Raw genomic sequence first — 14,966 nt, forward strand, 5'->3', positions numbered from 1 at the left:
GGCAGTTTCCCCTTTTCCGTGGCAGGGGTCGTGTGGATGGTGTGTATCGCGTTAGGGCCCTCGGGAGAGGGGGCCGAGCGCTTCAGCGGTTTCTTTGCCTTCGATTTACTGCATTTGTACATTTATTTTTAATTTTTTTTTAAAGTGGATGAGTGAAAGTGATTTGACTTTTGTTTCTCGCCTCCTTTCTTTTCCTATTATCATTGCGTTCTCGAAGAGGGCAGGTGATCGCTTGAGCCTGGAAGTGAAGTACTCAGTAGTGTTGAAGCCCTGAATTAATTATTTTAATATGAATTATATATGCACATTTTAATGAAAGCGTTACTATTCCAGACACTGTGGTTGTCTGCCTTTGCAAGGATATTAATAATAAAGCCTCAAGAAACTGAAGCGAGTTTGCTCATGCATCTAATAATAAATAAAAAAAAAAGTAAAAGAAATTCCCCCATCGAACAGAAAAAAAAACCCAACACCCAAACCGAAAAATCTGCTGAGGTGTCTTCTTTGTATAAAGTGAAAGGACATCACAGCTTATTTTTATCTGATGTTTCCCTATGTCTTGATATCCACCAATAACTACCATTTATAGTTGTTTAATTCCTGAGTAGTTTTTTGTGCTGACATCAGACTCGCTTGGCATTGCTATTTCAAAATGTCATTGATTCTTACAGTATCTCAGAACAATGTAATAAGATGGTGTTATTTTAAGAACTTAAAATTTAATACAGTGTCTGGTAGGAGAGAGTTGTTTTATTAAGTATCTGTTAATAAGGAAAGTGCCTACTAGTACATAAGCAGGCATGTTTAAATGACTTTTCATACACATATTTTTATATTTGTGTATAAGGAACAATCTGAAGAGCTTTTATGATGCAGACAGTTTAAATTGTTTTAATGCAGTGATTAAATTCCACATTTCAACTTTATTTTTTTGGTTGACCAGAGTTTTTCTAAAAGATCCTGATGACTTAAAGATTTCAAAGTAGTTTTACTTAAATATTTTCATTATAAGAATCACAAGTTATTTTCAGAATTTCCATTGGCTATTTACTACTTTATACCTTTAATCCTAAAGGGGTGCACAAAATAGAAATTACTTTTCTTTTTGATAGACTTTCATCCTGAAAGAATAAATGTACTTAAAAGGGTGAATGTGTTTATTTATATTTCTCTATTTCTTTGTTTAATATTCTGTGTGATTTTTGGATTACAATTAGAAACAACATCTGGATAGAAACTAGGCAAGATACATAAATATATATATATATATATACACACACACACGCACACATTATATGTATCTGAGGCCAGGACTAAATTGCTGTGTGCTGAGGAAAATCTTTGTACCTCCATATAAAAAGGTCTGGTTATCTAATACTCATTTGAATTTTGAGGAGGACCCCATTTTGTAACTAGTTATGTGGGAGTGGACTGCTGTGATACGTGGCATTTTATTTATGTCATATCTAATTGCTGAAGCTAGATTTAATTAGTTTGTTGAGAACGTACTTTGAAGATGCAGAGTGATATGTAAGTGCAAGTGTTGTCATGTGGTTTTAATAAGACACTTGTCCCTTTAATGTTGGGCATCACCACAGTCCTACTGAACTGTGTGTTGATGGATTGAACCCTCGTACTTGGGAGACGTTGGATGTAAATTGGACAAGAATGCTGTTCGGAGAGAGGGCGCAGCAAAGCTGTATTTTAGCTTGCCAGTGCTAAAGTAGTAGCGTAGGTGAAATCTTCTAGTTGACAAGGGGAGCTGTTGCTGTTAATGTCAGTGCTGCCTTGATTTTAGGAAAAAGAGCCTGCGAGTCATGGACAGATTGAGGAGCAGTAGTCAGACCATGTGTCCAGTGTGAAGTTTTATGTGCTGTGCTGCATTGTACCCGTCTTTTCAGCTGAAGAGTGCTTTCTCTGCCTTTTCACTGGCTTGTCTTAAAAACCAAACAAACCAAAGGCAGCTTCAGCAACTACTTATTATTCAAAATAGCATATAATATTTTTTTTTTTTTTTCCTGATTTCTTAATTTGTTTTCTAGGTACTGAGTTTGTGCTGCGAAGCTTGCAAGAAAGCAGTTTTTCATGTTCCTTCTGAACTAGAGGCTGACACCTTAGTTGGCAGAGGTGAGAAACTACTAGATGCCCATCTTAGTGTTTCAGCGTTGCACCTTTACTGGACATGTTGTTAACCGTGAAGAAGACTTTATTTAATTGAATGAATGAATGGATGACTGGACAGCCAGTTAAACAGCTGGATCAGCCTTTTTATGAAGGATACGCCCTATGTTTGTTACGGATTTGAACGCTGGCTCCGTGCATCTGTTTGGCTTTTGCGTAAACAACTACTGTCAGGTTACAGTATTTTAAAACTGGAATGGCAGTTTAATGTTTTCAAAACTTGGAGTCCAGAGCTTTGTATTTAAAAAGTGGCTTGATACTCAACAGTGCGCCCATAACCTACAGAGTCATATGAAGAAAGCAGTAAGTCATTTGGAAAATGGAAAAAACAACAACAAAAAACCCCCACAAAACAAAAAGCAAACAAATAAAAATAATAATAATAAAAAAAGAAGATTAAACCCACACAACCAAGCACCCAGAAGCTGATGTTCTGTGAAACACTGATGTGGTGCCTCAGTGGTGCTGGGGCATACAGGACATGCAGGGGGGATACATTGCAAAGGTGTCCTGCATTCAGATTTGTTTGGGAGAGTGCTTCTGTCTGAGTGGATGGTCTGTTTTGGCTTAGGCAGTGAGCAGGTGACTGAGAGGAGTTGGGAAGACCAGAAAAGACCCCAGTTTTTTATTTCAGACCAGGCTTTGAAAATCGGCTTTCAAAGGTGTGTCCTAGGAGCTGCAACAGCAGTATTTGAGGATTCAGAGGTGCACTATGAGGGTCCTAGGACAACAGAGGACTATGATTCAAATCTGCAACCCTAATCCACATTCCTACAGAAGGAACAAATAAAATGGGTTGGTAGTTCATCACAATACTAGTGCTCAGAAAATCTAGCTTGACGGTGAAAGTTCATTGACCTTGCTGTTAAATTTTGAAACAAAAAGGTTACTTACAGCTGTTTAAGGATTTAGAATGTTCTTAGAGACTTTAATGTTCTTCTGTATGAACAAACTCGATTTGTATAAAAACAAAACTTACATGTTATTACAGTGCCATAAAGAAATTGCATAACATTGAACTTAAACTTTTTTCCCCAAATATTTACCAAAATTTTTGTATCTTGATGACATTACTGCAACATTTATTGAGAAGATATATTTTGCATTCCTGTGAGGATCATACCTTTACAAGAGAATGAGGCAAGAGTTTCTTGAAGAGGCTGTAAAGAAGGAAGATGCCACAAAGCTATGGCTAACTGAGCACAATTTTGATTCACATAACCATCAGAAAGAAAATCTCCAATACGGTATTTTTGGAAACGCAGTGCTGTAATCTGTAGCAGTATGGGACACCTTGAAATGAGGCAGTGATACTCACATCTGTACTCAATTTTCATTGTACTGATTGGCAAGGAGGCACTGCTGCAATACTATAGGAAGTCTAGCAAACGTTTTATTGAGCAGTTAGAAGAAAACTTACGAAGAGGAAGGAAGAAAATACTTCATATTTAAGATGATGTTTCTGGTCTCTTCTTGCATTCTTCAAAGAGAAAGGAAATTCAGTTTATTGAAAATAACCACATAAATAGGGTGAAATTCTGAATCTACTCTGCTCTGGAAATCTTGCAGTCAACTTTTACAGAGAAATTCCCATCCACTGACGGAGTATTGAAAAGTTTTGGCCTTGAGAAAATTACACTGACACCTCTTGGACAACAGTTATTTGGGTAGAGTTTAGGTCTCTCACCTTCATCTTTTTCATGGTGCCAGTTTGTCCTTGCTTAGTGCTGCGGCTTACTGCATTTCTTCAAGATTTTCTCCAGCTATAGTGCAGAATTACTCTCTGCTGGACCAGGTTTACTGAAGTTCATTAAAGTTTATTTTAGCCACAGGTGATAGCAAATGCGGTAAAAAAATACTTGAGAAGTATGCTGACCTTACCTAGTACTTCCTAAAAACTGCATGGGATCCTGTCATGTACATATTAAAGAACTGACAATTGTTTGCTCTAGAGGTAGTCTCTCTGTCATCTTTCTGTCTTGTAATTTAAAGGTCTTTGTCCTCCAAAGACTATTAAATCATATAGTACCAGTCAGTGCTTTCCTCCTGAGGGCAAAACTTCCAAGACGTAGTATCTTCATTGGGCATTTGCATTCGTTACTCATCTTCACTGATTTTGTGAAACATGGAGCACAAGACAAATTTAATAGCTACTGATCCAATAATTAGCGTGTCTACAAGGTGTTTTGCATTTAAATGTATTAGTTCATCTCAGATGCTTCAATAATTTACCAGTGTAATAGTGTCTTGTTAGATAAGTATGAAGTATCTATGTCCTTTAGGAAATACTTATGAGCACAAGAGTGGAAATTCATGTAAACTTTGTTAACTTCGAGTGCATAAATGAGTTCTAGAATCTATACATGTGATGCTTAAATGCTGAGTGACCAAATTTTGAAGACTCCATGTGTCAGTAAATACAATTTTTACTTGAGGAATGTTATTTTGTTTTGTGAGAGATGTTGGTGTTTTGCTGTTTGAGTTAATGTCTGAATATTTTATCTTACAGTTGATCTGAAAGAATGCCTTGAGTCTGCAGAGTTTATCAGTTCCAGTGATGGGAACTTCAGAATTCTAGAGGATGGTTCTGTCTACACAACATCTGCTGTTTCTTTGTCTGCTGAGAAAAAGACTTTTACCATATTACTTAAAGACAGTCAAGAACATGTACAAAAGAAAATACATGTTAGCTTGGTGGAAAAAGAGAAAAAGGTGAGCTTCTAATTCCAAGATTACTTATTTGAAATACGGTTTCACAGAGTACAGCTTCATGCTGGGTAAGTCTAGTTGAGTTTTGGAATTCAAATAATCAGGCAAAGCAGTCTGGTGCAGAGTGTATTTTTATTTAGCTGTTGTTGATTACTGTGTTACTTAAGTCAGCAAACTTCCTTTCTGAAATGGGAGATGCTAGCAAGGAGCTTAGTCAGGAATATCAAGAATTTTAAAAGCAATGTTTAAGGAATTAAAGCAGATTTTATTAATGCAAAATATTACTATGAATGAAAAAAATTCTTGGAGTAGTATTACAGGTATATTCAGAAATTAAGACTTTGGAAAAAACAAAGCTCAGAAGGAAAATGGGAACAGAGGGAAAAAGGTGGAAATGCAGGACAGTGGCTAAGCAGAAATCCACATGCTTAAGAATATATCCGTATATTCTTTTTTATATTCTAGGCTTGGACACAGAAGACCAGGCATGCTAGAGATACAGTTCTCAAGAGAACCAAAAGAAGGTGGGGCCCTATTCCATCCGTTATGATAGAGAACTCACTGGGACCTTTTCCACTACAAATACAGCAGGTATATTTTATATGAATCCTAATTTTATAACACAAGCTAGTTTTAGATGTGACTTTTATGATAAAAAACCAAAAGCCAGCCATCTTGCATTCCCTACTGATGCCATTCCTGCTGCTCCTCTGTCTTGTTCATATGATCTTGTAGCTGAAATAGCTTGTGATTGTAGTTGTTGGGGTGAACTGGAAATGTGCAAAAGTTGTAAAAGGAGAGAGGCATGCTATCAGAATAGAGCTCTTTGGCCTGGAAAACAATTAATAAAAAAAAAAAAAAAGGCAAACAACTCCCCCTCCCAAAACATTGCTTTGAAAAAGGTTTTGTAGACACAGAGTAAGGGGAAATCTTACCGCATATCTACATCCTTTTGGAGCTCAAGGTACTGTACCTGTACTGTTGAAGGCTTGAGCATGGCCTATGTTATTAGGAAAAGTACTTACTGTAAGAAAACGAGTAGGTGTGGAAGAGAAATGCAAGAACTAAAGTTATCATAGATCCATCTAGCCTTCACTAGATTACAGAGTGGCTGGTAGCAGATATGTAGAGACAAGTGTAATAACAGAGTCCGTGCAGAGCAGTCATTCTTCTAATCTTACCTTCCTAACTCCTGGCATTCAGTAAGTAAGGAAAGTCTTTGGGGAGAGGAGTGCTTGTAAATAGGTAACTGCTGCTGTTGCCTCCTTGGTGCTTGTAATGAGATGCAGACGGGCTATCTGAATTGGCATATCTCTGGACTTTGCTCTAGATGGTCTCCTTCCTCTCCTCAATACACATTGTCATTTCTTTAATTGTTCAATACTCATAAACATTTCTGAGTTTGAATTAACTACTTATTTGTATACATATTAAAAAGGAAGGCAGTTACATGGCAAGCTGTTGTTTAATTTGTTGGATTTTTTTAACAGTTCCTGCTTGTGCTAAATATTACAAAAAGGGAGGAAAATGTATTACAATGATGCTGCTGGCTTTCCTTGGGCTTAAAAACGTGTTCTTTTTAGGTTCAGTCAGACACAGCTCAGAACTACACTATTTATTATTCCGCAAGTGGACCGGGAATTGATCAAGATCCAAAGGGTTTGTTTTACATAGAACGAGAAACTGGAAATATCTTCGCTACTCGTGCAGTGGACCGTGAACAATATCCAAGCTTTCAGGTACAGGCCTAAATTGTGTAAATATAACTAATTTTTTATTTTTTTTTTGTCATGCGTATATTTGAAAGCTGGGTTACAGGGGAAACTGGGAGCAGTGACAAATAAAGAAATAGCTGGTCATCTAGATCTTGAGAATAATTTTGTTTTTTGCTGTTTAGACTCTAGTTACAGTGTAAATGTAGTGAGCTGTTGGATTTGCATCACTTGTGGGAAGAGTTTGAAGTTATCCTAGAGTTTTTTAGGAAAGGTTGAAAAGGTCTGCATAAAAACAATCTCATGAGACACTCTAGAGGGCTGTGGTTTTTTTGAGCCTGTTTCTCAGGCTCTTCAGTTTTGTCATTTTGTTAGGAAGGTACACTGCTCTCTCTACTGGTTGAGAAGTGTAAGAAGACAGCAGAAACAGCTTCCAAATAGTTAGGTAATTTGCAGTGCCTGTAAGGTCATTTTACTAGATCATGTTGTAATGAGCAAATAATTTTGCTGTTATTCTTGGTTTTGTACTAAATAGCAGTATTTACATCTAAATATTTTGTAAGACTGAGATTGTCTCATAGAAACCTGGAAAAAATGTGTTCAAGAGACTTGGAAAAAGTGTGGGATAGATTTGGGGAGCAGGGATAAAAGTGATTCAACTACTTGTAGTGAGAGGAATGGAAGGATGAAAGATTAGAATGCATTTAAAGGTTTTGTGTTGCTGTCATTGTAAGATAGCAGTCATTTCCTGTCCCATGTGGCTGAAGAGCCTGATCTTGAGAAGGGTATTCTTGGTACGCTGTATTTCATTTTACTGACTCTTCCATGAGCTAAAAGTGTTGCTTAATGTTGTTGCTTAAGCATGAAGCATATTAATTCATTTACGTCTTACAGATCATTTGCTTTGCAACCACTCCCGATGGTTATTCACCAGAGGTACCACTTGTGCATACAATCAGGATAGAGGATGATAATGATAATGCTCCATATTTTACACAGGACCTTTTTGAATTTTCTGTCCCTGAAAATTCCAAACCTGGTAAGAATTGTTTTAAATCAGTGAACACAGTTAACCACTGCTCAGCTCAGTTACATACTAGTATAGCAAGGTGTGATCCTGCCTTCTAATCAATTTTAGTGGGACTTCTAAGGAGTATTTCTTTACAGCAAAGGCAGAATTTGCAAAGAGTGGCTCAAGATTTCTTAATGATTAGAAATCCTAAAATGCTATCTCATAGTGAAAAGTATTTTTTAACACAGTTTTTAAAAGTTGAGGTGATTCAGTTTTTCTAAAACCGTGTAAGAATTTCAGAACATTATTCTTTTCATTTTACCCAAAATTGCCTGTTTCCATAAAATGTTTTGATTGATAGAGCAGTGGTTTTTGACAGATGGATTTCCTAAACAGCTAAATCAGTATTGTTCTGAGGTGCAAAATGCCTTAGACTAAGCTGACAGTGTTTGTGCTGATAAAGGTAGGACTTTTACTGGGACAGGGTAGGGGGGAGAAAGTCTTGCTTCTGCTCATGCCTGTAAAAGGCAGGGATTTGCCTGGTATTAATTTAATGTGTTTGTGTAACAGAGGACAAACACAGGGAGAAAGGTGAACCCCAGAGAATTAGGAATGCAAAAGCTGTGGCTTGCCATTCCTCCCTTATCTCCTAGGGCAAGGGGTATAAATTAGGAAAAGTCAAACTTGCTTCACAAGAAAGTGAGCAAAGGGTCTTCCCCTTCACCCTAAAACACAGTATTTTTACTACTTTTTACTGTGTTTTTAATATTATTTTCATTTAGAGCTAAATGAACAAGTAGCCATTTTCAGTTATAAAAAATGGAAATACCTTTTCAAATTATTTTTTATTATTTACAGATTTTTCTGGAACTAAAAATGGCTCTATTGTGTTCACAGGTGTAGTTGTTGGAAGACTGACTGCAGAGGACAGAGATGAGCCTTACACTCTGCATACTACATTGAAGTACCGTATTGTGTCACAGAATCCACCAGTAACCCCAGCATTTTCTTTACACGGTGACACAGGTGTCATTGCTGTCTTGTTACCGCAGCTGGACAGAGAGGTGATCTTTCCTGAAGCATATTCAGCTGTTATCTAGTGCACACAGATAGCTTCTTGACTCTGAACTGTTGGCACAGGAATCATCAGATAAATAATTTCTGTTCACCTTTTTTCTGTTTGCCTCTATAAGGAGCTTCTGAAGCTTTACAGAGACCTTTCATAGGTCCAAATAGTTTCTGCATAGACCTACTATATTCTAGCTAATTTGGCAGGGCACCTCCCACTGCTCTCCTTTGTGACCTCTGGATTAAAATGCTATGGATTATTCTTTCTCTGTTTATGAATCCTGTGAACCACTGTTTCCTCCTAAACAATCTCCATTTGAGGTGCTTCTTGCTTTGTTACAGGGAAGATAAACTTTTCTGAAAGTAGTCATATATCCAGTACTCAGAAGAAATACCTCCCATGTCTGTAAACCTGAACAGTAACACAGGATTTCCTAAAATTGAAGTGCAAACAATTTTCATCTTAACAGCTAGCTTTCAAATAAATATGGTAACAGGAGGTTTTAGTTTTGGTTTTGAGGGGATTTTTTTTTATTATTAAAATGTCATGTGAGTGATTGTTTACACTAAAAAAACTGGCAGATATTTGTAATCCAAAATAGTACCTGTAGCATAAGACAGTCATTCTAGAAAAAATCACTATTACAGGCACATAATTTTTGAGGATAAAAAGAGGCATATTCTGGCACGCTTAGGGTGCTTTCTGGCTGAAAATCCACATTAGTGGTGTGTTGTAAAATTGTGCACTGGCAAGTATGCTTCACAATTCTTTTGGCAAGAGGAAAATCTGCTTCTAGGCATTTGGAACTGGAGTTACTATCTTGATTTACAAACTTGCTGCTTTTGTGCCCAGTATGCCTCGGTCCCCCTTTCCTGGGTTGTTCAGGTATTAATAAGGCTAAAAAGAGCCTTCTACTGTTGTGACTCAAGTTGGGGTTTCAGTTGGGCTGCTTATCAGTGATCCACTTGGAACTGCTAAGTGCAGGACTCCTTCTGTGCTTTGCCAAATGGAAGGCATTGCCTTGTCATGCATAGCCCAGACAAAGGCTGATGGTTGCACCAGTTCTGGTCATCTTTACTGAAATAAGAGTCATGCACTGAACCACTTTACCATCTGGAAACTCAAGTGGATACTCTGCTTTGGGGAGGTGTAAATAGCAGATGAAAGTGCATCCCTTGTATATTCCAAAACTTCAGGTATTGGGAAGTAACACTGGCATTCTGAGAAGCTTTATTCCATACAGGATGTAGCGTACACATTACTAACAGATGCTGAACTCAGTGCTGCTTAGTCACTGAAAAAGTTTTGTTTTCCTTTTGGAATGGGATTAAAATATTTAGTTCTACTTGTGAGTAACTATGTGATTAAAAAAACTGAGTATGTCAAAGTTTTATATGTTTTATTCCTCTTTTCAGCTGGTTCCGAGTTACACTTTGTTAGTTGAAGTGAGAGATATGGCAGGCCAGCCTTTTGGTTTGTGCACTACGGGAACAGCTGTCATTAGAATTGAAGATACAAATGACAATGCACCATCCTTCAGACAGACACAAGTAAGTCTCCATAAATGAAATGTGTGTGAAAACATTTAAAAAAATACTATTTTTATCCTCTCTTTAATCTCCTAATGGGCAGTCCCTCGAATATGAAGCCTAATGGCCTGAGACAGGTAATTGCAGTACAGACATTTAAGAATGCTCTGTTGCTTGTTGTGCTGTTTGATCATTAGACCTATTGGTATAGTAGTTGCTTTAAGTAATTTGCCTTCTGTCTACTGGGAGAAAGGTGACATGACTCATTCATTCACTTCTGCTGCAATGCATAGTCTTAGAAGTCCCATAATTTAACCATTTTCAGGGAGGGGACAGAGTCGCTTCTCGGCATTATCATGACCTTGTTGCCATTTGACCAGCTTTTGGCTACTTCTGTGTTGCGAATGAAAGTTTTAGTGAAGTAGATCCAAGGATTTTCATGGAGCTTTTCTATGCTTTTTCTACTTTATTTTTTTTCTTCTGCAGAACTGTCATTTAAACCACATTTTGTTCACCAATAGCTAGCCTTGAGTCTTTGCTTATTGCAGCCATGTGAATTACTCAGGACAGAGTATGTCTCAATAATCAAGTATACAGCTCAGCTATCACAGGAGGTTTTCTCATATGAAATTAATGAAAAATTAGTCATTATCCATGAGGAATACACATAGGTTAATCTGTTCACTCACTGCTGTAGCAGATAATCAGTAATATTAATTAAGAATTGCTCCTACCAATGCTTCTTGAGCTTGTGCAGAATAACACAGCCCTTTAAAAAGATAAATAAGAGAAATCCTTTTATCCTTTGCCATCCAAATAGAGACAAATTTCACCCTTCTTGGCTTTTCTTCAAATTCTTTTAGTTTGTTTTTCTGTCTTTTTAAATTCAGTCCAGTGCCTTTTCTAATGCTCATCTTGATCATTTTCTATGCAAATCAGCATCTATAGCTGATGTAACTGAGGGGAACTGTGCTAATTTACCTTTCCTGGAAGGAAAATTCCAGACTTAATTACGTCGCCAGTAGTTTTGAGCAGATGAAGGGGCTGAGTTTCTAACTGTGCTGGCAGGAAAGATTTACTGTTTCATTTAGGGTGCAAGGGAAGAGTGGGGGAAATAGGCTAGTGCTTGAAAACAAGTCATTACAGCAATGTGGTACATTGACTCCTTGAGTTTAAGTAGTCTTATTTAAATACAGTGTTCTTCAGTCCTGCCTCATGGAACAGTATTCTCTGATTTTAAATGATTTTATTATTTTTTTTTATACTCCAAGTATGAAACGCGAGTTGAGGAAAACAGAGTGAATGTAGAAATACTCAGAGTCTCTGTTGTTGATCTTGATGAACCTGGTTCACCTGGCTCAGGAGCAGTGTATGAAATTATAAGAGGAAATGATGATCGGGCCTTTGAAATTACAACAGACAAAAACACAAATGAAGGAGTACTGTGTGTTGTTAAGGTAAGTAAAAATGGAGCTGCTAGAGGAAGATTTGTGTGTATTTAGGTTTTGCCTTTAAAACCAATAGTCTAGAATGCATTTTTATTCAAAGAATATCAGTAACTGTCAGGTAAATTGTGCATTCTTCCTGATCTGAACTCTCAATGCACTGCAGACAAGGCTTTTGTGTGGTACATAACCTGTTAAACTCATCTTCCAGACAGCTCTTCAGTTTTCTGTGCGTAGAATTCAAGGAATTCCCTTTGGATTGTCATTCTAAGAGAGCTTGGTACTTATGCCTGGTTTCACAGTTGGAGCTGTTTAGGTTGAGGGATGTGACTGAGAAATGCGTCATGTGAGGTTCTTAACATAACTGGGAGTGTTGCAAAGGAAAGGAGGGGTGAGCACCTGTTCCAGTCTTACTCTCTTGGAGTTGATAAAATGTTCAAACTTTGCATAAAACTCTCCAGATTTTATTTTGCAGGGTAGTGACTTCAGGTTTCCTCTTCTTGGTTGTGAGAGAGTCTGCGTACACATAAGACCATGAGTTAGTTTAGTTACTTGTTTTACCCAGTGCTTTAGAGATGTGAGGTAGAAGGACCACTGTACCTGTACTCCAGCATGTTCCTTTTCCTCTTCATGCCTCTTTTTTGTTACCTGTTAAAACTGCAATAACAGGTAACTTCTAAGGAGCAGAAAGAAATGAAAATTGAAATTTGAAATTATAAGGGTGGAGATGCCTGTTAAATTTGGGGTTTTTTTGTTATGTTTTTTGCTTCTGTTAATAATTAGAGCTTTTTTTAAAGCTTTGTCCTTGGTATACTAACCCAGTTGAAATTTCTTATATTTAGTGTAATGCTATAGTAGACTAGAGAGTATTATGACTGTAGAATATAAGAAGCTCTGTTAAAGGCTTATGTTGATCTTGGAGAAGGTGTCTGAGGAATAAATGGTAGGTACTTACTGATCAACCCCATGAGTTCAGACCTATTTGCAATGAGTGACGTCTTACTAGGAAATAGATGAGATGTAGTGTGATTGACTTGTGCTGGAAAGGAAATGTATGTAACCTAAAATAGTGGTCAGTTAGATATGGGAGGAGAAAATCCCCCACCACTTTTAGTTTTTTTTTCAGTTCTATTAGTAATTGACTATCAGAGTATTAACCTGAACTCTACAGTGGTGCTGCTTAGAGGGTAGTTTCTCAGGTTCTTTTCCATGACTAGCTTAGAACTTAGCATTTATTTTTTTTTAAGTCATATCCTTTTATTGTGTCTCAAGCTGGATATTCCAGAAGGATAGCCAACTTCTTTTATAAATAAATGTGCTACGGTCTTATATATTTAATAATTGGGCAGTGAGTACAATACCAAGTTTTGTATTGATTTGAAGGAAAAAACCTACACCCCACCCTTGTTCCTTTGTTACAGGGACTGGACTATGAAAGTGCCAAGCAAAGGGTCCTTGTGATTGCAGTCAACAACGAAGCACCCTACATGCTGGCACCACATTCCCAACAACTTTCCCAGAGCACCAGCTCTGTTACAGTGCATGTCATGGATGTGGACGAGGGACCAGTGTTTAAACCCTGTCTCTTACGCCTAGACGTTAAAGAATGTGAGGATATTGGGAAGAGTATTGGGAGATACGTAGCAGAAGATCCGGAAACTGGGAATAGTGAAGGCATATGGTATGAAATAATAGTTTATTCGGAGTACAGCATGAGTGGGATATGGGAAGGGGGAAATAGACGTTGATGCTGTATGTAGGTGTGTGTGTGTGTGCATGCACATACACCTGAGTGTATGTGAATATGTCTATCTATATATGTACTTGTATGTATGTACATATACGTGTGTATGTATATTTGAATTCTTTAACTGAACAAACACATTATTCTTGTCAGCTACCGGATACCACCTGGACAATGTAATTGGATCAATATAGATGAAAAATCGGGTGAGGTCAGAACTGCTAAAGTCTTGGACCGAGATATAGGAGAAATGAGACGAGGTCAATGCAACATCACAGTCCTCGCCATAGACAGAAGTGAGTACTAAATGTTGTCAGTATTCTTTGTGGTCTGTAACTGAAGTTGATGTGCACAGTTGATGTGCAAGGACAGTTATAGAGAATCAGACCAGAGACCCTCCTGGTCCATTGTCTTGTCTTTGGGTTAGCTCTATCATATGCTTAGGGAATATTATACTGCAGGGAAAGAATTTAAGAAATCAGAGCAAATCCTCAGTGTCTTCAAAAGTTACCTGCTCCCATTTAAGATCCTTTAAGTTTAAATTGAGAGTTTCCTGTGGATGGTATTCTTGTATTTCCTGAATATCTTTTTAAATGATAGCACCTGGCAGCTCTGAATTTGACAACAGAGAAAGTAGAGAGAGAACTTTTTGATAAAAAAATTGTTGACCTTGCAGCTCTTACTGCTTCCTTCTCTGTTTGACTTCTTGGTTTTGGAAACCCTTAATTGAAATAGCTGTATTCACTGCTGTATATTATTGTGCTTTTACTCTTATTCTCAGTCATCTAAGTTCTGTAACAGTGTTCACACTACATGTTGCTCAGGTGACAAGCTCTTAGAAATTACTCTGATTACAAAGGAAGGGTTGTACACTCAAATTCTCATTCTAAAACAGGTTTTGGCTCTGATTTAATGTGTGTGGTAACTTATTTCTTTCTAATTGAGAATATACATTTATTGTAGGAAAAGAGACAGTTTTACCTCAGTGTCATGTAGCCAAGAAGATTAAATAGGCCTTTCACTTCCCAAGTGCTCAATGTAGCAAATAGATTATGGGAGAAAAAAATTATGCTTAGAGGTCACACTTTTGATTCTAATATACGTATCTTACATTAACAAGGGAAAATGGACTGCCTTTATAAACCCAATGGCAGGGTTTAGTTTGAGTCTTACGTGCTTATACATCAGTGAAAGTGAGGAGCAGACCTTTGGAAATTGCTCTACATCTAAAAGTTCTAACTCCGTCTACAACTTGCATTCTAAATGTAAATCTTATGAATTTAAATTGTTTAGAAATTCTGTTGCGTGTAAAGTAAACATGATACATGCATCAGGTGTCTCTAGAGAAAGTTTTTAAAAGCACACTTGATTTAATGTTACTGGAATGCATATAGAAGCATTGACCATTCCTCTATTGGAAAAAAATGTAATTAGGAGGGAGAGCTCATGCACTTCTTGCATGTAGACTTGGTGACACAGTATGTGTCATGATTGAGTTGTGCTACCACATGGTGGCTCAGAGGGAAGAGGACAGAAAGAAGCCCACTCTTTCTGAAAGTGTTTGT

General features: G+C 37.4%; 1 protein-coding gene across 1 annotated transcript in view; it reads left to right on the top strand.

Annotated features, from left to right (window-relative positions):
* Nucleotides 1–14,966, top strand: part of LOC104396987 (desmocollin-2-like) — a 45,356-nt gene that overhangs the window by 22,431 nt on the left and 7,959 nt on the right. Inside the window, exons 4-13 of the mRNA XM_010006900.1 lie at nt 2,043–2,127; nt 4,691–4,893; nt 5,368–5,481; nt 6,474–6,629; nt 7,497–7,641; nt 8,512–8,678; nt 10,099–10,233; nt 11,484–11,669; nt 13,079–13,338; nt 13,555–13,697. Of these exons, the coding sequence (XP_010005202.1) occupies nt 2,043–2,127; nt 4,691–4,893; nt 5,368–5,481; nt 6,474–6,629; nt 7,497–7,641; nt 8,512–8,678; nt 10,099–10,233; nt 11,484–11,669; nt 13,079–13,338; nt 13,555–13,697 (1,594 nt within the window). The remainder of the gene's footprint in view (nt 1–2,042; nt 2,128–4,690; nt 4,894–5,367; nt 5,482–6,473; nt 6,630–7,496; nt 7,642–8,511; nt 8,679–10,098; nt 10,234–11,483; nt 11,670–13,078; nt 13,339–13,554; nt 13,698–14,966) is intronic.

Source organism: Chaetura pelagica, unplaced genomic scaffold (genome assembly GCF_000747805.2).
Source record: "Chaetura pelagica isolate M959 unplaced genomic scaffold, ChaPel_1.0 scaffold109, whole genome shotgun sequence".
NCBI classification, from domain to species: Eukaryota; Metazoa; Chordata; class Aves; order Apodiformes; family Apodidae; genus Chaetura; species Chaetura pelagica.